This window comes from Fusarium vanettenii (genome assembly GCF_000151355.1).
Source record: "Fusarium vanettenii 77-13-4 unplaced genomic scaffold NECHAsca_116_unmapped, whole genome shotgun sequence".
Lineage (NCBI taxonomy): Eukaryota > Fungi > Ascomycota > Sordariomycetes > Hypocreales > Nectriaceae > Fusarium > Fusarium vanettenii.
In genome coordinates, this window is record NW_003315774.1 from 16,632 (window position 1) to 36,640 (window position 20,009).

General features: G+C 51.4%; 8 protein-coding genes across 8 annotated transcripts; 3 read left to right on the top strand and 5 right to left on the bottom strand.

Moving 5' to 3' along the window:
- Positions 1-898: 898 nt before the first annotated feature.
- On the bottom strand, positions 899-3,238 carry NECHADRAFT_89254 (uncharacterized protein; the record flags this gene model as incomplete). The annotated part of the gene is made up of 13 exons (XM_003039344.1): positions 899-1,002; positions 1,079-1,116; positions 1,183-1,301; positions 1,384-1,469; positions 1,540-1,703; positions 1,758-1,844; positions 1,920-2,023; positions 2,099-2,422; positions 2,484-2,622; positions 2,679-2,708; positions 2,772-2,855; positions 2,932-2,976; positions 3,066-3,238. The coding sequence occupies 13 exons, from the start codon at positions 3,236-3,238 to the stop codon at positions 899-901; spliced, it is 1,497 nt and encodes a 498-aa protein (XP_003039390.1).
- A 744-nt stretch (positions 3,239-3,982) lies between these two features.
- Positions 3,983-5,783, bottom strand: NECHADRAFT_56269 (uncharacterized protein; the record flags this gene model as incomplete). Its single annotated transcript, XM_003039345.1, has 3 exons — positions 3,983-4,508; positions 4,582-4,983; positions 5,518-5,783. The coding sequence occupies 3 exons, from the start codon at positions 5,781-5,783 to the stop codon at positions 3,983-3,985; spliced, it is 1,194 nt and encodes a 397-aa protein (XP_003039391.1).
- A 1,447-nt stretch (positions 5,784-7,230) lies between these two features.
- Positions 7,231-8,478, bottom strand: NECHADRAFT_14897 (uncharacterized protein; the record flags this gene model as incomplete). Its single annotated transcript, XM_003039346.1, has 1 exon — positions 7,231-8,478. A coding segment is annotated over one exon (1,248 nt), but the record flags the coding sequence as incomplete, so codon positions are not given.
- A 763-nt stretch (positions 8,479-9,241) lies between these two features.
- Positions 9,242-10,931, top strand: NECHADRAFT_56268 (uncharacterized protein; the record flags this gene model as incomplete). Its single annotated transcript, XM_003039341.1, has 4 exons — positions 9,242-9,426; positions 9,485-9,721; positions 9,782-10,604; positions 10,689-10,931. 4 exons carry the CDS (start codon positions 9,242-9,244, stop codon positions 10,929-10,931), a joined length of 1,488 nt encoding a protein of 495 aa, XP_003039387.1.
- A 1,119-nt stretch (positions 10,932-12,050) lies between these two features.
- NECHADRAFT_15869 (uncharacterized protein) lies at positions 12,051-13,271 on the top strand (the record flags this gene model as incomplete). The annotated part of the gene is made up of 1 exon (XM_003039342.2): positions 12,051-13,271. A coding segment is annotated over one exon (1,221 nt), but the record flags the coding sequence as incomplete, so codon positions are not given.
- Positions 13,272-13,323: 52 nt separating this feature from the next.
- Positions 13,324-14,880, bottom strand: NECHADRAFT_98377 (uncharacterized protein; the record flags this gene model as incomplete). The annotated part of the gene is made up of 2 exons (XM_003039347.1): positions 13,324-14,238; positions 14,323-14,880. The coding sequence occupies 2 exons, from the start codon at positions 14,878-14,880 to the stop codon at positions 13,324-13,326; spliced, it is 1,473 nt and encodes a 490-aa protein (XP_003039393.1).
- A 662-nt stretch (positions 14,881-15,542) lies between these two features.
- NECHADRAFT_98378 (uncharacterized protein) lies at positions 15,543-17,956 on the top strand (the record flags this gene model as incomplete). The annotated part of the gene is made up of 6 exons (XM_003039343.1): positions 15,543-15,567; positions 16,046-16,110; positions 16,304-16,679; positions 16,728-16,879; positions 16,936-17,449; positions 17,484-17,956. 6 exons carry the CDS (start codon positions 15,543-15,545, stop codon positions 17,954-17,956), a joined length of 1,605 nt encoding a protein of 534 aa, XP_003039389.1.
- A 341-nt stretch (positions 17,957-18,297) lies between these two features.
- Positions 18,298-19,086, bottom strand: NECHADRAFT_56277 (uncharacterized protein; the record flags this gene model as incomplete). Its single annotated transcript, XM_003039348.1, has 1 exon — positions 18,298-19,086. The coding sequence occupies one exon, from the start codon at positions 19,084-19,086 to the stop codon at positions 18,298-18,300; it is 789 nt and encodes a 262-aa protein (XP_003039394.1).
- Positions 19,087-20,009: the final 923 nt, after the last annotated feature.

A 20,009-nucleotide genomic window follows, 5' to 3' on the forward strand; every position in this document is an offset into this window, starting at 1 on the left:
GGTCCGTACCTCAACATCGCCAGGGCACTCACCATTGTGAGTCGAAGCCAAAAGTGGACCAACATTCCATTCTCCGTCATGATCGAGGGATTGAATAGACTACAGCCTCGCTACTATTCTATTTCATCCTCATTTATTGCCCAACCTCTTCATATCACGACCATGACATGAGCCAGGCGGGGAAACATAGCAGAAACACTCTGACTAAGCAAGGGACCGAAGGGACCGAACATCGCCCGCATCGGTCTAAGGACCGAGCGTTGAAAACATCGGTCCTACCCTGGACCGAACCCAGAGAACATCGGTCCAAGAAATCAACCACAAGTATATAGAACGCATTCATTACACTCTCTGATATAGTAGCTACCTCAGCTATCAATACAACTTGGTTACACTCAATACCCTTGAGTACATTACCAGACGTAACATTACACCACCCTTCAAGGCTACGCAACATAATCCAGTGCCGATATAAACCAGTACGAACCGATTTATCCCTCGGGAATTATCCTCTCGTCACACTTCAGGTTTCTATCACCGCTGTGGTCGAGACCAAGGCAGTACGCGGCAGGGAAGACCCGTTCCGAGGAGTTGCAAGTAACTACCTCCTAGCCTTGATGAAGTACCAAAGCAAGGGGCTTGATTCGATGCCGAGCGAATTGCCCCTGAAGTATGAGATCGGTGGCCCAAGGAACAAGTACAATGGTACCCATCTTCTAGTTCGCCTTCGGAGCTCCAACTTCAAACTACCGGTAGTCACCATTACCCATTGTAACCTCTCCACGCTGCCTGCTATGCGAACATACCTAGGCTATCGAGGAAAAGCATCAAAACCATAGTGGACGACTTCACGCGCAGCCTGAGCCCTACGCAATGACTAACATCAGGCATGCGCAAATCACTCCCCCGAGATGACATAGTGATGCCGTCCACGGAGGATCCAATCCACCGAGACAAATAGCACGACAGCCCCAATCAGCGCGATAGACCAGTTCATGTTGTCTAGATGAAACACAAAGTTAGCTACTGTTCTTAACGCTCATAGTAAAGCGCTGGTGAAAGCACGGATTTCACTGACAGATATTTTCCGCGTTCACTGGGACATAGAGTGGGAAACTATTATTAGAGGATCAAGCGTTAGTATCAAGCCGTGGAAACGCGGAGAGAGAATTCAGGACTTACACGAGCATGATAAGGATTAAAGATGACCAACAAGCCGAGGCGATGTTAATGACACGTCCCAGTGGCCCAAGATTGAACGATCTCGGGACGGGAAGGGCACGACGACCACGCCAAAGGAGCTGGGAGGGTTGCAAAGGTCAGCTTTAGCAACCTCGGAGCAAGTATTGGAAAAGTGCGAAGAGCCAATAAGCAAAAACATACCATTAATACTGGGGTCAAGTAGCCAATTTGTATCGCTGCTTGACCAAAACTAATAATAGCCTCGAAGGCATAGTCACTTCCGAAGGCTATAAGACCTGTGTCTGTGTTAGATGGTTTGTGATGGGTTATGGGAGACGGGCAGGCCATGGCCATTACCAATAGCCATCTCGATAACAACGGCGAGCAAGATGGTATAAAGCGGAGTCTGAACTACGGGGTTGATCTTGACGAAAATGTGAGAGAATGGCAAAGCATTATCCCTCGCCATACCCCAGGCAAGGCGAGAGACTGCAGTATTGATGCCGATGATAATGAGGAAACTGAGCTTGGTTAGAAACAAGGCAAGATGTTCTGGAATGGAATTAATAACCTACTTGAGAAGTATAATAATGATTGAGAGGAAGGCAACCGCTCCTCCCACAGTGTTAAGCGTGTCGACAAACCAGGGAATATAGGGAAGACTATTTTTTGTCAGATAAATTCACAGTTTGAAGAAAACATAAGGAGTGAAGAATATCGTTCTTTTTATAACTTACTCAGTTTCCAGGTATTCCTCCCAGTTTCCGCAGCAAAAGCCCATAATTAAAGCACCAGTAAGAGAAGTAATGCCGCTAAATAGCATAGACCATATCATGGCTCTCTAATGGCAAAGAAGGGAAGAAAACCCAGTCAGTCTTGATCCATGAGTTCGAACCAATGTTTTGGCAAGACTTACAGGGGCGGTTTTCTGAGCATCCTTCATCTCCTCAGCAATATGCAGGATCCCATCAGTACCATAGAGAGCATAAGCGGGAGCATAGAAGCTCATGATACCAACCCAGCCAGAGCTTGAATACCCCGAATTATTCATAAATTTGGCGAAGACAAAGCTAGCGGGCTGCTTCGGTGACAATGTTAGGAATGACACTGCCCATGCAATGCCACCTCCTAGGGTTATGCAACCGCCGATAGTTGAAATCAAAGGCAGATGCCTCTGGGAGAAGGTGAAGAGTACTGATAGGACAATGTTGGCGACGTACATCAACCAAGTGGACCATCTCTATATTGCATGGTTGAGCGCCCAAGGAACTGAACACGGGGAAATGTTGGCAGGGACTAACCGTCATTTGAAACTCTGGATGGATGACTTGAACTATGGCGCCGATCATCTGGGCGTTATTCATAGCACAGCTCGCCGACGCAGCAAGGTCACCGACGAGAACGAGCCATCCAACAAGGTAGGACAAAAATCGGCGGACCCTACGATGAGTTAGAGGGCCGGCAGCTTGATAACCGATGGTTGGTTGATGACTGACCTGGCGGGGGCAAGGTTTTTGGTAAATGCTCTGAATTTGTGACAATGGCGTTAGTGGGGGAGGGAGGCATCCCAACGTCTCAGAAGTACTTACTGCTGACCGCCAGAGTAAGGCCAAACAGAACACATCTCGGCGAGAGAGCTCATTAATAGACATTGGCCGATGCAAACGATAATGCTGTGACCCAAAATTAGCTGCTTACTACCATGGAGGCCCGGCAATATGCCCTATTTCAGTTCTCTGGCAGACTTACGTGGAGTAGATCAACATCATGGGGCCACCAAGGTCGAAAATAGTACTATACATAACAAGGTTGCAAGTCCAACTTGCCATCATCAGAACCTGATACGCGCTTGCTAGCAGTCGAGACGATGACCATGTCAGTACATGCAACAAGCGAAAAGGGGAGTGTAGTAGAGTGGGAGTGGCGGCCGCCAAATACCAGTCCACATGTTATAGACCCTATGCATGACCTCGTGGTTTGGCCCTGTAGATGTCATCAGTTTGTCATCACTGATGTCACCGTGGGCGATGGACTCCTTGTCCTTGTCGGCGGCCATTGTGTCGCGATACTGTTCAAGAATGAATGGACAGCAAGGTGCCAGGATGAGGGCGAAAAAAGAGGAGTGATGGGGAAAACTGTGAAGGGTAGAGTCGTTTCACGTGCAACTGTAGGTCCTCAGCGTGGTGTTTTTATAGTGAGAACTTGCTATCACAAGGCACACGTAGATGGGAACCCCTTTCTTAACTGGCTGTGTTGGCACTCCCAAGATGATGGACCCGTTTGACCGGATGTTGCAGACTAATCTCGAGCCCCCAGACGATGGGTGGGCCTGAATGCGGGGAAATGAGCAGGGATAGATAGCCCATATGGCCATTCCTCCCCGCAATGCCCGGCATCCCAGATAAGAAGTTCAATACGACATTAACTGGCACATGAGCGAACTTCAAATAGCGGGGTAGATTGATCGAATAGGAAGCTCGATACGATCTCAACGCCACCCCCCCGGGCATGGACCCTTTACCAACCTCCAGGATGGACATGATACGCGACTCAGGTGGTGCTATCGCACACCTGGGCCGCAAGCCAGTGCTCTTGGTCTCGGTGTGTCCATCCCCGAGGTAAAGGTCACACGCATAGCCTTGATTCGCCTTGGGTGGGGCAGGGCTGAACTCGAGCCCATGGAGAATGATGAACGAAATTGTGGGAATTACTGTCATCAAGGCTTTGTTAAAAAGTAGCCTCGCAAATTCTAACTACCTACGCAGCCGCGACCTTGCAAGCTATGGAGGGCTGGTTTGTTTCACATGACAAAGAGTTGTAACTGGGGCAGTAGAACAGTCCATCGCTCATCAGGGTTTCGCGCCCATATCTTGCGCAAGGCCTCCAGCCCCATGGCCAAGTTCATAAAACCATTTGTCGCATATCTGCTCAAGAAAAAGTTGGAAAAAAACTCCTTGTGCTCTGCAAGCCGACAGTCGGAAGCCGCGATGAAGCATGCCCACGTGAGGACTTGTTTGCCCGGAGAGTCCTTAGGGAATGCCTCCAACGTATCAATGAAGCGCTGCACACGGCATATAGACGCTATAGCATGCCTCGCCCTTATCTGTGGTGCCGCTCGAGCTCGAGAGCCAGGCACGGCTTGTTTCATGTATATCTCGCATGCCTGACGTACTAGGTTGGGCACGATGGCGAGGGCGTCTGAATGCCGTGGGTTGTTTTGCAGACAATGATTCAGGCAGTCGAACATCTGGGTAACTTCAGCCTCGGAGGAGATCACGTCGATACCAGCGTGTTCGCTAAGCAGTGGTGCCGCATACACCTTCAATCTTGATCAAGCTCTTTGTTAGCCTTTGTTCTCGACGTTTGATCATGACAGTCACCGGTGTAGGGAAGCCTTACTTGTGAACCTGGCGGACCAAAAACTCGGCAATCTCCCCCGACCCAAGTTCCCCCTCTCCACCGATAGCATCGATTGCAGACTGTAGCATGCCAAAGAGGATTGGAAAATCGGATGATCCATTGACCATGACAGCAGTCAGGAGCAACAAGACTGTGATAAGAATGGATTGCTGATCTGACCTATCACAATATCTCAGCTGGCTGCGCTTTTGTAGCCCTTGGATGGCTCGGCCATAGTGGTCCTGCTCTGCTTTATCGACGACGAGGTCTTTGTGTAGAATTCCGGAGCTGTGGAAGAGCGATATTGCAAGGACTGCGTCCATGACAAGCTCATCGCTCTCTGCCATTGGTAGCATGAGGTAGCGCCATCCGTTGTGAGGACCATCTATGGCGATCATTTCGCTGGCGATGTTGTCCGAGTCTGTCGCCAGGTTAGTCGTTGACACTCGCAGCAATGCAAACGTGTGCCTCACAGTTGAGCAATAGGCGCCTCTTCCATGCGGGAACATGATCGGGGTTAGATGGAGGAATCATCAATACATTGTTCTCGCAGAAAAGATCAATCTCGGCAGCTTTTGGTCTATCGTCGTCGGCGTCCTGTTGATTCCCGATGTCAACCAAGGAAAATATATGGTGTGTTTCAAGTAATAGCTCCCACGAGATGGGCTGTTCAGAGTAAGCTTCAAGTGCTTCGTCGGGAACTTGCAAAGTATCTGCCGCACCGCTGGGTGCTATGTTGGTATTGGTATCCCCGTGAATCAATCGTCGTGGAGTGGTTTCTTGTGAGATAGCAGCCACACGCTGCTCGCCTGAACTATCGTTGCGTGGTTGTTCAGGTAGTGTGATGGTCTTGGCAACGTTGGACTTCACCTGTCGTTTCATGCTTGGGTTCCATGTCAGCGTCCTCAACGCCCAGAGATGGTTGAGGATGCTTACAGTGGATAAGCAGTATCCATAGTCTTGCCAGAGTAGTGACCTCTAGAAGCGACACCATTGCTGAAGCGGTGCCTAACACCGAGGCCGCTGCACTTCAGGCCCTTTGCGATGCATTTGCGACACTCGGGGGTACCTCTATCGCAGTTGACCCGGCGCTGAGAGCACTCATGGCACCCTTGATGATATACGATAAGCCTCGCTCTAGGTCTTGCTTTGCTTGGCTCACCTTTGACCTTTGCGCGGTAAGGTCGCTTGATCGGCGGCATGCCCTCAGAGGCTTGCGGGATACTGATTCCGCGTGTGTACGGTAGTTGATGGTCTCACCACAGTGCCTTCTGTTGGATATCTATATCCACAGCTGAGTCGGGGCTTGACAGACGGTGTGATCCGATGAGGGGATGCCTTACTAGGTAGGATTGAAGTGTGGGCGGAGGCAAAAATGTCGAAAGGAGAATGTGTAATGAGACCACCCTGTAATGCACGGCAACACCCCGCACGTGTAGCCTGGCAAAGCCGGCCTTCTGCCACATTCTTTGGTGCGAGGCCCTTGATAAGCCACCATGAGCTTACCGTATTGACTTAACCTATCCGGGTAGCGTCGGTGGGCTTTCATGCCCATGCTAGCCTCTCCTCTGTAGCGCCAATTGGCCAGTTATCTCATAGTTAGCTCTGTTCGGACAGTGATAACAACAAAGATCATGGCTTGCGAGCCTGCATATGCCCAACGAGCGGGTTTTGGTAGAGGTGTGATGACCTGCTGACGCTACCATGTGTTTTAGGTCGATACCGCAATCCCAAGTTGGTTACCAAGGACTCAGATGTGATAACTATCACTGAGTGAATTGATTTACATTAAGAAGCGAAGTTTTGCTTACTTGCTACAAAAATGGCATTAAAAATCTTATGACTGCCGATATAGAAGATTAATAATATTAATATCAATGTTACGTTGCTTTGTAGCATTGGGTTCCGATTCGTTGTGTGTTAATACCGTCTTCTCTGCTATTATGTTTAGGGATGTCATTAAAACCATGAAATAATGGCATGAACAAGTAGGTACTAGCCGATGCTAACGACATTGCGAGACTCATTACATACGAGAATGGCAAAGCTCTTATTGACGCTCGCTCCGACGTAGCATGCTATATGTCGAGGAATTTGTCAAAGAGGCTCTCCAAATCTGTGGCGCTATCAAACCCGTATCAGTGACTGGCAAGCACGTCTTATCTTGATCCAACCCCGAGTGCAGGAGGCACCATCGTCCTCAAGAGTACTGGGAAGCCTCTAATTACTGCCAATGAACTATGATAGCTGACACGAAGAGCGAAAAGCCCTCCAGCGTCGAGGCCAATACTGTATCCATCGGCGCACTATGAGTACACTCCCGCATCAACAAACTCTCATCCACAGGAAGTAGCGCTGTTGGCAGGGCTTTGCTCACAGAAACTGTACCCAGTTTCAGGAAGCTGTCAATGGAGCTGGGCAACAACTCCCGAATCATCATCTGGTCTGCGTCGTATACAAAATCAAGGATCAGACTGATAAAACAGATGATAGTATCAAAACATAATGCTAGAAAACACCATAATAATCTAGGTTGCCAATCTAGAGTCGTGCCTTGATGTCTACTGGAGCTCCCCTGTCCAAAGAAATCCTGAGATGTCGAATTCGGTCATCAGTAGCAAATATGGACTTGGGAAAGTCATCGTCTGGCTTCTCTCCGAGGATAAGGCCCGCAACCATCCGGGAAGTCAGGAATGCCTTGACCATACCGGTGGCATGATATCCCCCACAAACCCATTGATGAGAGCGTCCAGGGAAAGGCAGCCGACCAGCAAAAGGGACAGCATCTTGAGAGAAAGCCAAGATGCCAGACCACTGGTGAGAAATCTTGGTAGCGGCATCTCGGCAAGGACTGGCGAGGGCTTCATGGGCAAAACCTCGCAGATGTGACATAGGGCTTAGGTCCGTCTCGCTATCATCACCCACTGCCTTACGGCCAGTGTTGGCCCGACCGACAATGGCACGCCCATCGTTGCGCTGGATGAGGTAGTCGTAGTCCTTGATACCGTATCGCAGCCAGAGCGAATAGTCGCTTCCGAGGCCCAATGGTGACTTTCCATCTGTTGTCGGAGCGTAAGCCATGACATTGCCTCTGACGGGAGAGATAAACGGTCGAAGCTCTGGTAGCAGGCGACCAAGCCAGGCGTTGGTGGCATGGACGACATTCCTGGCTCGAATTTCTCCCCGAGTGGTCTTGACAGTGGCGTGTCCGTCCCCCTCACGATCAATAATGCTTGTGACGGGCGTGTGTGTCTGGACGTTGATCTTGCCCTGGTCAATAAAAGGCCCAAGGACACCTGTGACCCATTTATAAGGCCACATTGAGGCTGCTGGAATCGAGATGGCGCCGACAGCGCGGGACGACAGCTTGAGGACGTCTCGTAGGTATGACTGATCTGTGTGGACTTGGTGCTTCTCCGCCAGGTGAGGTGCATGGGCACGCATGTCTTCAAGACTGGCAACGGCTTTGTCAAAGTCGTTTTGCTCGTAATAGGCCTCGATGCCCTGTGTGAGGACTAGATCGCAATCAATGCGATCTTCACGGATTACGGCGGCCATGGCTTCCAGATGCCCATGCTCAAAGGCCGAGATGCGCACGGCCTCTTCAATTCCAAACGAGTGCTTTCGCTCTTCCCACATGGCGAATGTCATGGTCTTGCAGTGACCACCGTTGCGGCCTGTAGCGCCGGAACAGAGGGATCTAGCATCGACCAAGACGATGCGAATTCCTGGCTTCTTTTTTAACAGGGTTCGTACCAGGGCCATGCCGGTAAGACCAGCACCGATAATCACAACATCCACAACCTCTTTGGGCCATTCTGATTGATGGTTGGCTCGAGGATGTGGTTGCGAATGCCAGAAAACGGCAGTTCCCTTTGTTGAGGGATAGCCGGGGTCGACCACGCCGGGCTCATAGATACCTTCCAAAGCACCAGACATTGTACCGCCTTACCGACGAAGTGGCGGGTTGTGAGGGAGCAACGATAGGATGAGAAGAGAAGGAGGTCTTTGGTCATGCAGATTGAGAAGCCGCAATGAATTGCGAGCTGACGTTGAATCTTTATCATCAAAACCGAAGAACGCCGGTCCGGCTGAAAGTCTCTTCAAAGGCCGACCCGGACCCAACTCAACGGTCGATCTGGTGAGGCAAGGGCAATGTCCGACCCGCCATCTCGGCGGTCATTGAGATGGGAAAACGAGTGACAACCTTGGCGAAGTCAGGGGCGATGGACCCCCTCATTGCGGGGGAGGTATGAGCTTTTCCCAGGCGGCAGCCAAGATGAGACCGCGAACCAGTAGGATACAAGAAGATCCTCTCCACTTGGTTCAGCAGGATACGAGAATTGCAATCCATGCTGCGCTTATCCCGAATGGGTGGGTCGGATGAGACCAACGGTGGCTGGGAGCAGCAGGGAGTCTAGATGCATTCATCACTTGCCTGACATTTCACGGCACGTTCGTTGCTTTGCGATTCGGAGAACAGCAGGCAATCGTCCGTTGGGCATAACGTGATAGGATTAATAAAGGTCAGCCTCGGCCACTAAGAATCGTTTACCATCATCAGCACATCTCTGTCTGACCTCACTCTTCTACCACCCACTTCATCACTTGTCCAGAGCATCTTTGCTAGATAGAGAGCAGTTCACCAAACCATATCACAATGTCTCCAAACAAGTCTGCTGAGGGCCACGAGTATGAAGTTGGTCGTGGCGTCTCTAATGGCTTGCCATGCGACGGGGTCATCACACCACCGAGCAACCTAGCTCAGAGGGCATCCAAGACATTCGACACTATCATCATTGGTGCTGGGTTCGCTGGTCTGACAGCTGCCCGTGACCTCACCGTGTCAGGCAAGCTTCCTCGCAGAATCCTTTCCCGGTTAGACTCAATACTAATCTCGTAGAATAGGCCATCGTGTTCTGCTACTTGAGGGGCGTGATCGCATTGGGGGTAGGACATGGACATCAAATGTTGATGGCCATCTGTACGAGATGGGGGGAACCTGGATTCACTGGGGACAGCCTCACGCCTACCGTGAAATGGTCCGCTATAACCTTCACCGGGATTTGGTTGTCACTAGTGATGTGCCCAGCCACCCAGGCTCAGTCTTGTTTGATGACAATGGCGAGAAGCAACAGATGTCACTGGAAACATATGCAAGCAGACCTCTCCCGGAGCTTGAGAGCCCCAACTGATAAAGTCTACAGGACAAGTTGGTTGATGACGTCTTCAAAATCTACTGCAATGTTGATGGTGAAGAAGGCAGAACGGCAATCCCATTCCCCCATGACTCCCTGTGCAACCCTGACGCAAAGGTTTATGAGTCCTTGTCCATCAACGACAGACTGGACCAAGTACGCGGATCACTGACCAAAACCCAGATGTGCATCCTCAAGGGTTTGATTGAAGGAATCGTTGGCAGCGAGGACTTTGACAATGTAGGCTTCTTTGACGTACTGCGATGGTGGGCCCTGAGCGGCTACTCGACCGAGGGTTTGTCCGAGTTCACAGAGCTATACAAGATCAAGGAGGGCCAGACGCATTTCGCGATGCAGTTCTTCAAGGAAGCTGTGCAATCTCAGAGGCTCTCTTACGTCTTCAAGACACGTGTCGTGTCTGTATCCGACAACAAGAAGGATTCCGTAACAGCGGCACTGAGTGATGGACGCCAATTCCTTGGTCGCCGCCTCATATCGACGCTGCCCCTCAACGTTCTCCGAGAAGTCAAGTTCGATCCTCCCCTGAGCACGGCTAGGGATGAGGCAGCACGTATTGGCCAGGTTCACAACGGAGCCAAGATTCACTTCAAGATTGGCGCCTCAGAGGCTCGTCCCTTTTCTGCCGTGCGCTACCCAAAGGCCAGAATGGTGAGCACACTGGGTGACGGACGCACCGGAAGCAACGGGAGCCGGCACATGATTACGTTTGCAAGAAACGATGCTTCACTGAGCACAGAAGATGACGCCAAGTCCTTCTATGCTGAGGTACGCGAGACGTGGCCGGGTATGCCAGTTGAGAAAGTGGTACGTACATTCTCACACGCCCACGATGGGCCTTATGCTGTTCGTCCGCAAGTGTAAAAGGTATGTGCTGACAGGTGGAATTAGCTCTGGCACGATTGGAGCCGTGACGAGTATGCCAAAGGTGGCTGGTGCATGTATCGTCCCGACTTTGCATTCCGGTACCAGGAGGCGTTGAGGGCCAGGGCCGGAAACGTCTTGTTTGCTAATGCTGATTGGGCATTGGGCTGGCGTGGCTTTATTGACGGTGCCATTGAGGAGGGAACTCGAGTTGCGTTTGAAGTCAAGAACGAGCTGGTCGCCTCCTCTGGTATAAAAGCAAATCTGTAATTGAGATGGAGTCTTGCTCTCCGCACGAACAAGTTGCGTACCTCGGGAAGTTTTCAGAGATTTTGGAAGCGTCCCTCTATGGATTAACTAGTGTTCCGTGGCGAAAAATCGTTTCCGGGAGGCCCTCTAGTTAGCTAGTCCCCTGCAACGCGGGCGGGGTACACATCTTATCAGACAACGCTCCCCCTCCGTCCCTTCCCAGCTTTTTGTCAATTCAAATCTCCTGTCACCTCCAAATCCCCTTGGCCTACTTTCTGTCATGTCCATATGATGCGTCAAAGGGCAGCTCATCGGAAGTCCCGTAACGGGTGTCTCAGATGCAAGGCTAAGAGGGTAAGTTCATGTTCACGCTACCTCATCCACCCCCGCCTGAAGACCCGTTGGCTTATCAAGGGCCATTACTGGCTGCAGACGAAATGTGATGAAGGTAAACCTGCATGTTCGCGATGCGTAGACCGTGGGTTTCAGTGTCCTGGGTACGCTCTCAACATCAGATGGCCTGAGGAACTTGGGGCTCAGACCCAGTGCGGCTCGCCGATAGGTGCTAGACGCTCACTGAGCTCACCGTTGTGCACGTCTGCTATTGTTCAGACCCCGACAGATCCAACTCTCGCCGGGAGCATCTCTAATCCCGTCGAAATGACGGCAAACATGGTAGAACTTGGACTAAACAGACCGGATTGCTGGGTAAGCCGTTCATTGCAGCTTGCAGGTCCCCTTCCCATCGACTATGAGTGGACCGTTGGTGATATTATGGAGCCTACAACATTGGAAGGCTCCCCAGCATTACCCATCCGGCTGAACTTGGCCCAATTCCCGCAGACAGCGCCGTCTTGGGATGCGACCTGTCAAGGCAGCATTCAAGACGGCCATTCCTACAGAGCGAGGAGCCAAATCCAACTCGATGGCCCGCCCGAGAGCACCACGAGCTCGCGCCGACGATCCAGCATTTGTCACAACCCCGCAGCTGAGCCCGCGCATCGGCCTGAAGGTGCCATAAGCAGGATATCCCATTTTGCCGAGACACCGCCAAAGCCGGCCATGGATCTGTCGTCTACACTTTGCGACTATTTCTTTAGACAAGTCATCGCCCTGTACTGCACATGGGACAGCGATTCCAATGATATGCGCATTTTGACTGGAAACATGTGGCAGTCCTCCGGCATCATATACCACACCATCCAAAGCATGGCTGCCTCCTGTCTGGCCAAGAACTTTCCGCATCTGGCCGCAGTAGCCAAACGGGAACGCTCTCACGCCGCGGAATATCTAGACGATAGAGTCAATGCTGTAGTCAGCAAAGAAGAGAGGCTTCTATCGCTTATGCTCCTGGGCCACACCGCCAGCTGGTTCGACCCTCACGATCTCGCCCAGGACCAGTTCCGTGATGCGCAGATCCTGACCAACTCCTGTGCCTCCGAGATGCAAAAAGGCTCAAACTGGCACTTCTTCGAACAGAGCCTGGACCACTGGGCGATGCTCCTTGCCTTTTTAACCGATAAGGGCGTTGATTCTAACCTGCCACCGCCGTCTATCGGCCCCGAGCAGCCGACACAGGGTCAAATGCCTCATCCATTCAGTGGCATCTCTCACCAGCTGGTCAGGTTGGTAACTGACACTGGGCGCTTGGTATTCAGGACTCGCAAGCGCCTGTTGACTCTCAGGTACATGACGGAATCCCATATGGAGGACTTTCGGGATGGGCTTCGCGAGGCACGCAGCATTGAACGGAGACTGTTTGCCTATGTTCCCATGGATGTCTCTTGCATGGTGGACCCGTGCGACGCATCAACCACACTGAACCACTTCCAACAAATGGATCAAGCGTTTCAGTACACGACTTTGCTACAGCTTTACCGTGCCTTTCCCGATCTGCTAGCTAAACGATACCAACCTTGGAACAAATACGAGATTCTTCTTCCACAGGCTGCACACGAGAAGCCAACACGCCAAGAGATGGACATTTGGCTGACCAAACTGGCAATGCATATACTTTCCATGTTGCAAGAGATCCCATTCGAGTCACCAACACGCTCCATTCAGCCCTTCATTTTCGCTGCAGTCTCGGGCGAGCTCAAGTATACACAGCATCTCGTCCATCTTTCCGATGGTGTGCCTATTCCCTTTCCTCACATAGATCACGCCTCAATCGAAGTGGCGAGAGCACGACAGTTTACGTTGACCCGCCTGTCAGCATATGGCAATATCTTGACAGTGGACAAAGTCCAACGGATATTGCAGCTAATCAATTGCGTGTGGGATGCCCTTGATGCAGGAGATAGTGACGTCTACTGGGTTGATGTAGCTTACAAGAAACAGTTGGGCACAATGATGGGATAGTTGCATTAGTCTGCAATTTGTATCTAATACAGTTCTATTGGGTTCCATCACTCTACAACTTGCCCTCTGCCGGAGCCTGCGAGGTCTTGGGAATCGAATCGAACTTGGCGAGTAGGTTGGCCATGGCCATGGCGTGTTCAACACGTTCTTCGGAAATATGATAGCACTTTGGGAACCACGCGTCCACCTCTTGGCCTAGAACCATCTTGGCCAAGGCTTCGCCGGTTAACCAGCATTTGTCCATCCCATATCCGTTGAAACCGGCGGCAATCCATTCGCCGGTACTGCCCGGTCTTCCGGTGACCTTTTCTGGGATCCTTCCAACCAAGGGAAGCCCGTCCGCGGTGTGGCCCTGGATGCCGGACCAGATACCCTTGATCTGCGCCGGTTCAGCCTTATCCCAGCCCTCTGAGAAGTATTTGGGCAGGAATCTAGACAAGGCTTCCCACGACTCAGAAGCGACATATGTATCATCACTCTTGAGGATGTCTCGTAGGTACGAGCTCTCAGTTCCGATCCAGATGTCGCCCGTGCGACCATTTTGCTGAAGATAATACAACCCAGAGTGGTACATGCGTGTCTCTGGGTCAAGCAACTCCTGGCTCATTCCACTCCAAGAACGGGAATTTCCCTTATTCTCGAGCGCCGAACCAGCCTTCTGAACAGACATGGTACCGCGGAAAGGGTAAACCTTGCCTCGCAAGGGCGTGAGAAGATGCGACGCGAATGCATTGGTGCAGTGGACGACCTGTCCGGCTCGGATGGTGCCTCGAGGGGTAACGATGGTGTATGGGTATTGATTCGGGTACCCATGGGCAATCGGGTCGTACTGTATGTTGGTTACGGGCGTGTTTGCTTCAATCGATAGCCGCGTAGGATATTTCTCCAACAGGAGGGCATATATTCCAGTCAGCAGACGATAAGGCCAAACTGCTCCAGCTGCATGCTCGATGGCTCCAAAGCCGTCCTTGACATTCCAGCGCTACATTTGCACCCCCAAAGATTAGCCCCAACACTCTTGGAAGTATGGCTCCACAACTATACGGCTTACCTCTTTGATGTCCTCCTTCTCAACAACCCGGTGGTAAGTCTTGTACTCTTCAACGGCCTTCTGGAAATCTCGAACAGACTTGACTGAAGCCTCCCATGTAGCCGAATCTCGGGCAACCATGACCTTGATGAGATCTCTGATCTGGCTGTACTCTTGAAGTTCCGGGTCCATTTCACGAACCATATTCAAGATGTGGTCAATGTTCATGATGCTGAACCGGGTAATCTCCTTGGCATTTTCTTCGCCATACATGCTGGCAAGATATCCGTACGTATGGCCAGCAGCAGTGACAAGATGACCGCCATTTCGCCCGGTAGCGCCGCTCACGAGCGTCCGTGCCTCAAGGAGGGTAACATGGCCGGCCTTGACATTTTCGCCGAGACCAGGATGCTCGAGTAGTGTCTTTGTTACACTACATCCTGTAATGCCTGAACCAATGACAACGAAATCGGTCTGTTGGATCAAGGTCGGGGACTGGATGGAAGCGACGGTAGGGTGAGGGGGCTCCTGCCAGAGGGAGACTGTCGGGTTGCTTCTCGGGAGGCCAGGATCCTCCATGACTGCATCCCTGATCTCGGCCAGGAAAACCGGCAACTGGTCTAGCGATTGTCTCGTGCATCAGTTGAGATGTTTGAAAGAACGGGACATGGACGACAGGGAGAAACAGGGGGTAAAACACGGGCTAGAGGGCCATGGCAAAGTCTCACCTCGAGTGTTCCCCATGTTGGGTGGATGAAATTTTGTACAATTCCTCACAAGTCTGACTGGTTCCTGGAGGGATGGATGGATAGATGGATAGTGAAGTATCTCAGCCTGCGGTGAGAGCTTGCTTTATACACCGTGGGATGTTTACGGACTTTCTATTGCTGCCGTTTCCCCCTCGCTCGTGCTTTGCTTCAAAACAGCTTTTGAGCTGCTACATTGTCCTTGCCCCGCTTGATCGTAAACGAGGGGTTGTGATCGTATTGAATATCCGCTTGTAGACATGGCGTTACGTCGGCCCCACTTGATCCCATGCCAAGGTCGTACTTCGTATCTTGATGCCTTTGAACTCACCGAATATACATGTCATCGCCAGTCCCATGAACGCCCTTGACGCCAGCCTGCCTTTGTTGCTACAGTCTTCGCCATAAAAGGATCTCTTCTCGAATGCCATTAGAACTTACTTTAGTACTCTTGAATTCATTTCTACCTGACCCTTTATTTAATTATTTCTCGCCATGCCTGCGTCTCAGAGTTTCACCGGTGAGTTTGCAGACCTCTAGGGTAGGGTGGTATTGGTTACCCGCAGTCTTGCGTGACTCTCCTGGAGCTTCGGGGTGAGAATCCGAAACTCCGGCACTAATACGGTTAGGCATGTAAAACTCCTTGCTCCTCTATTCGCTGGGTCTGTTTGGAGCGGGCCCACCTGGCATGAGAATATCCCCTTTGACCTATGTCGCACTGAGCGTGCTAAAAGGATCAAATATCAAGTAATCGATAATAAGTAATAGTAGTATATTAATTAATTATTATTTAAGGTTATCTCTAGTGCAAGGTATTCTATCCCGTAGAGCTACTTAAAGCATATAGTTAGATTATTAATATAATTATTTTATAAGGCTGTAAAGATTATGCCTACCCTGCGATAACCTGCCTCTCAATTATTCTTTTGTGTTAGTGTCGTAGTAGCTAAAAGGAGATCCGGAGACCACCAAGGATTGGGTGAAGTGATTATATGCAGACAAATTATTTAAAGGTGATAAAACACCAACATGGTCTCATGCACTGGCACGCTGCCCTCACCTTGTCAATTGTGGAACTATACTAAAAACATCGGCCAAGTCTTTATTTCAGCATGACTATTCAGCATCATGAAACCTCACACTCGCATTTGACCAGTGCCATACAATCAGAGGTTGAGGCAAATGCAGAAATCGCCCCCGGCTGCAACGAGAAGTCACTCGATCAAACAGCCCCCAACACCGACACTGATTCCGAGTCCCTCGCACCAGACGAACCGAAGCCGGGAACCGTCGTGGGCCTTCGTTGGTTCCTAATCTGCGTTGCCATCTTCTCAGCCAACCTGCTGTACGGCCTCGACACCACCATAGGAGCTGATATCCAGGGCGCCGTGTCTGACACGTTTGACAATGTGATGCAACTTGACTGGCTTGGTGTGGGGTTTAATCTTGGCTCTACTGTTGCTATTTTGCCTCTTGGCAAAGCTTATGGCATATTTGATACCAAGTGGCTTTATATTGCCTGCTTGACCATGTCCTCAGCCGGAAGTGCGCTCTGTGGAGCCGCACCCACCATGAATGCCATATCGTGGGACGAGTGTGGGCTGGCGTTGGCGGCGCGGGCATGTATCTTGGGTAACATATCTACGACTACGAGAGTCAAGCATCAGGTTGGCTAACCAGAATACAGAACGCTGAACCTCGTCTCATCGACCCTTAATCCGCGACAAGCTTCGTTTTACATGGGCTTCATCGGCTTCGTCTACGGAGGCGGCTGTATCCTGGGTCCAATTGTCGGCGGCTTGCTGGCTGATAGTGCAGCGACCTGGAGATGGGTAAGTGATGCTGCTGGCATTCTTTTCTCTCGGCTGCTAAACGCCCCTCGCTGCAGGCATTCTACCTCAATCTTGTCATCTTCGGGGCCATGTCCCCGATATATCTCCTAGTACTACCCTCGTTCCCGCGCCAGGTGGGCCGCACATTCACCCAGAAGATGTCCTCCCTCGATTGGCTCGGCATCGTGTTGAGCGCAGCAATGTATGTCTGCTTTATCCTGGCCTTTGCCTTTGGCGGCGTCCCATGGGAATGGTCGGATGCCCGCACAATCGCCCTGATCGTCCTCTCTGACGTTTTTCTCGTTGCCTTCGCTGTCAGTCAACACTACGCCTTGTTCACCACACAACTTAACCGCCTATTTCCTTGCGATCTCCTACGAGATGTCCGTCTTGTGTTGCTGTACATCTGCATGGCATGCGGCGGCGCGGCTCTCTTTGTTTCTGTCTACTATATCCCACTGTACTACCTCTTTGTCCACGGCGACACGGGTGTTGAGGCTGCGACACGCTTGCTACCCTTCATATGCGTCTACGTCGCGGCTATCCTGATGGCTGGCTACGCAATGCCACGTGTAGGGTACCAGCAAGTTTGGTACCTGCTGAGCGGGATTCCTCATTGCGGGCGGCGCAGCTATGCTCACTGTCGACGTTACGACCTCTTCCGCGCGCGTGTATGGATTCTCCGTGTTGATTGCGGTCGGTTTGACTGTCTGCCAAGCGGGCTACGCCATCGCGACCCGGCTGGCCAAACCAGGGCGGGAGCCTAAGGCGATCCAGTTCCTGAACATCAGCCAGGGGCAAAGCCAGCTGCTGGGGCTAGCGATTGCAAATTCCATCTTCCAGAGCACGGCATTCAGCGGTATCAAGTCTATACTGGATGAGATAGGATTCACGGATGCCGAGATACAGACAGCCATCGCAGGAGCCAAGAGCGCCGTGTTGCAGCAGGTAGGTCCTGAGCTGAGGCAGGAGTGCATTGAGGTGATTGTTCGGGCGGTGAGGTATGAGTGGGTGTTGGTTGTCGTGGCGGGCGTGTTGCAGACGACATGCTCCTGTTTCCTGCCACGGAAGTTCTAGAGGTCGTCGTCTCGGACGGAGGTGTTCTTTCGTTCTATAGGGATCATTGAATCCCGGAGCCCCCCTATCTCCGTCTTTGGCTATGCTTATTGGTGGGTGTACTGAGGGCATCCTCTGGCAAGATGGTATGGAATCCGAGCCTTGTGACACGTACGTGACAGTCAATCTCTATGGAGGAGAGCGAGGATGAGATTGGACTTGAGTCAATGTTAGAACTTTACGTGGACTAGTTAGCTTTCTTAATAGAGCAAAAGAGGTGGCAGACATGTCTCCCGACTTGTAGACTGATTTTTCATATCGAATTAAAGATTAAGAAGTGAAAAGCGAGGGAATATCATATGTTACAGTGTAATAGCAAGCCACTCCAACCCCTGAGGTCTCGTTATGGAACCTGGCATCCCTTCAGGCCCATTTCGGGAACCTCCGGACCCAGCTGGCTCCGTAGAGCAGCTCGGATGCTCGGGATTGGTGCTATCAACGGAAGCAGTACCGCCGCTTCCCGGACTCTCGTCTTCCGTTGCGCCGTCCACGCGGTCTGCTGGTGGGCGAATGTTGAGCTGGCTGGGGCTGTTGGATCTGGATATTGGTTGTGCTGAATAGTTGTGCGATGGGGCACCACTGAGATAGAACGAAGGGTTGTCTGTGTCTTTCTTGGATCCGGTGTTTGTTGCACCAGCGGGCCGGTCGACACCGGAGCGGCGGTTCGCGCTGCGTCTGACGTCTCGTTTGTAGCCAGGCATGGAGCACCGCGTGCACTTCCTGTTGCCCCCTGGTCTCGACCCACGCGGCTCAACATCACCGTGGAGCGTCAGAAAGAGACCGCATGCGTTGCAGAGAGGCTGTCCCTGGGGATTCCGACGCCACAGTGGCGACGCTTTCGTGAGGCAATTGGTACAAGCCGTGGAAGCCTCACCAACTGGCTCCCCAGCAACCCCTTGCGTGTTGGCCGTAGAGCAAACCGGGGGGCGAGGCGAAGAAGAGGATCGCCCGGGCGCCGTTGGAGAGGAATTAGAAGGGCTGTCCGTCGTTTCTGGTGGCAGGGAGATTGTGTTCGACTGGGATAGCCATTCGGATGGACTGGCAAGTCCCGCGATGCCGGCGTTGAGGTTCGAAGCATCAACAACGCCCATCGCTGGTTCGCCCATACCGGATGAAAGGCCCTGGGGCCACCCCAAAAGATGATTGGGCGGCAAGTTTATATTGCGTTCTTGAGCGTCTGGACAGGCATTAAAGCTCAATATGTCTTCCCAAAGTGTGTCGACTCCCAGATAGCGAGTTGGATCGCCTGGTGGAAAGGTTGAAATAGGATCCGCTGAGAAGTAGGGTTGTGCTAGAGTAGAAGGTAATATGGCATTTTCATCTAGATGGCCTATTAGTCGTTGACTCATAAGAGGACCGAGGGCGATCCCAAAACGGTTATCTAAAGAATGCTGGCGAGCATGACCTAGGGTGACCTCGAGCGATCTCTATGCATGCCATGAATAATATGCTCCCGTCCTCAGACTCAGGATGAGATGTGAAGAGAGCTGAAAACGAACAATCCTGGGGATAGAGCGAGTTCGCTGACGTGACGAGGAACATTAGGTTGAGTATTCAACTCACATGATAGCCCACCGAGAACCGCTGGCGGCGTTAGGGGAGAAGTAAATAAATATCGCACTGAGCGTGCTAAAAAGATTAAGGGTCAAGTAAACGATAATAAATAGTAATAATATATTAATTAATTATTATCTAAGGTTATCTCTTATGCGGGGTATTTTATCTCGTAGAGTTACTTAAAGTATATAATTAGATTATTAATATAATTATTTTATGAGGCCGTGAAGATTATGCCTACCCTGTGATAATAAGCCTTACTCATAAGGGCCAACGGAATTAATGACGGCGTTATTTTCCATGTGGAAAGCGTCCGGGATAGGGCGCCCTGCTGGATGAGAAGATCCCTGGGCGACGTTGCTTGAGGTGGGAGCATCGACTGGGTATCCGAGCGGACTAGACTCAATACCTGATTCATTGGGAACAGAGGTGCCAGGGCCGTCGGCAGGGCGCTGAG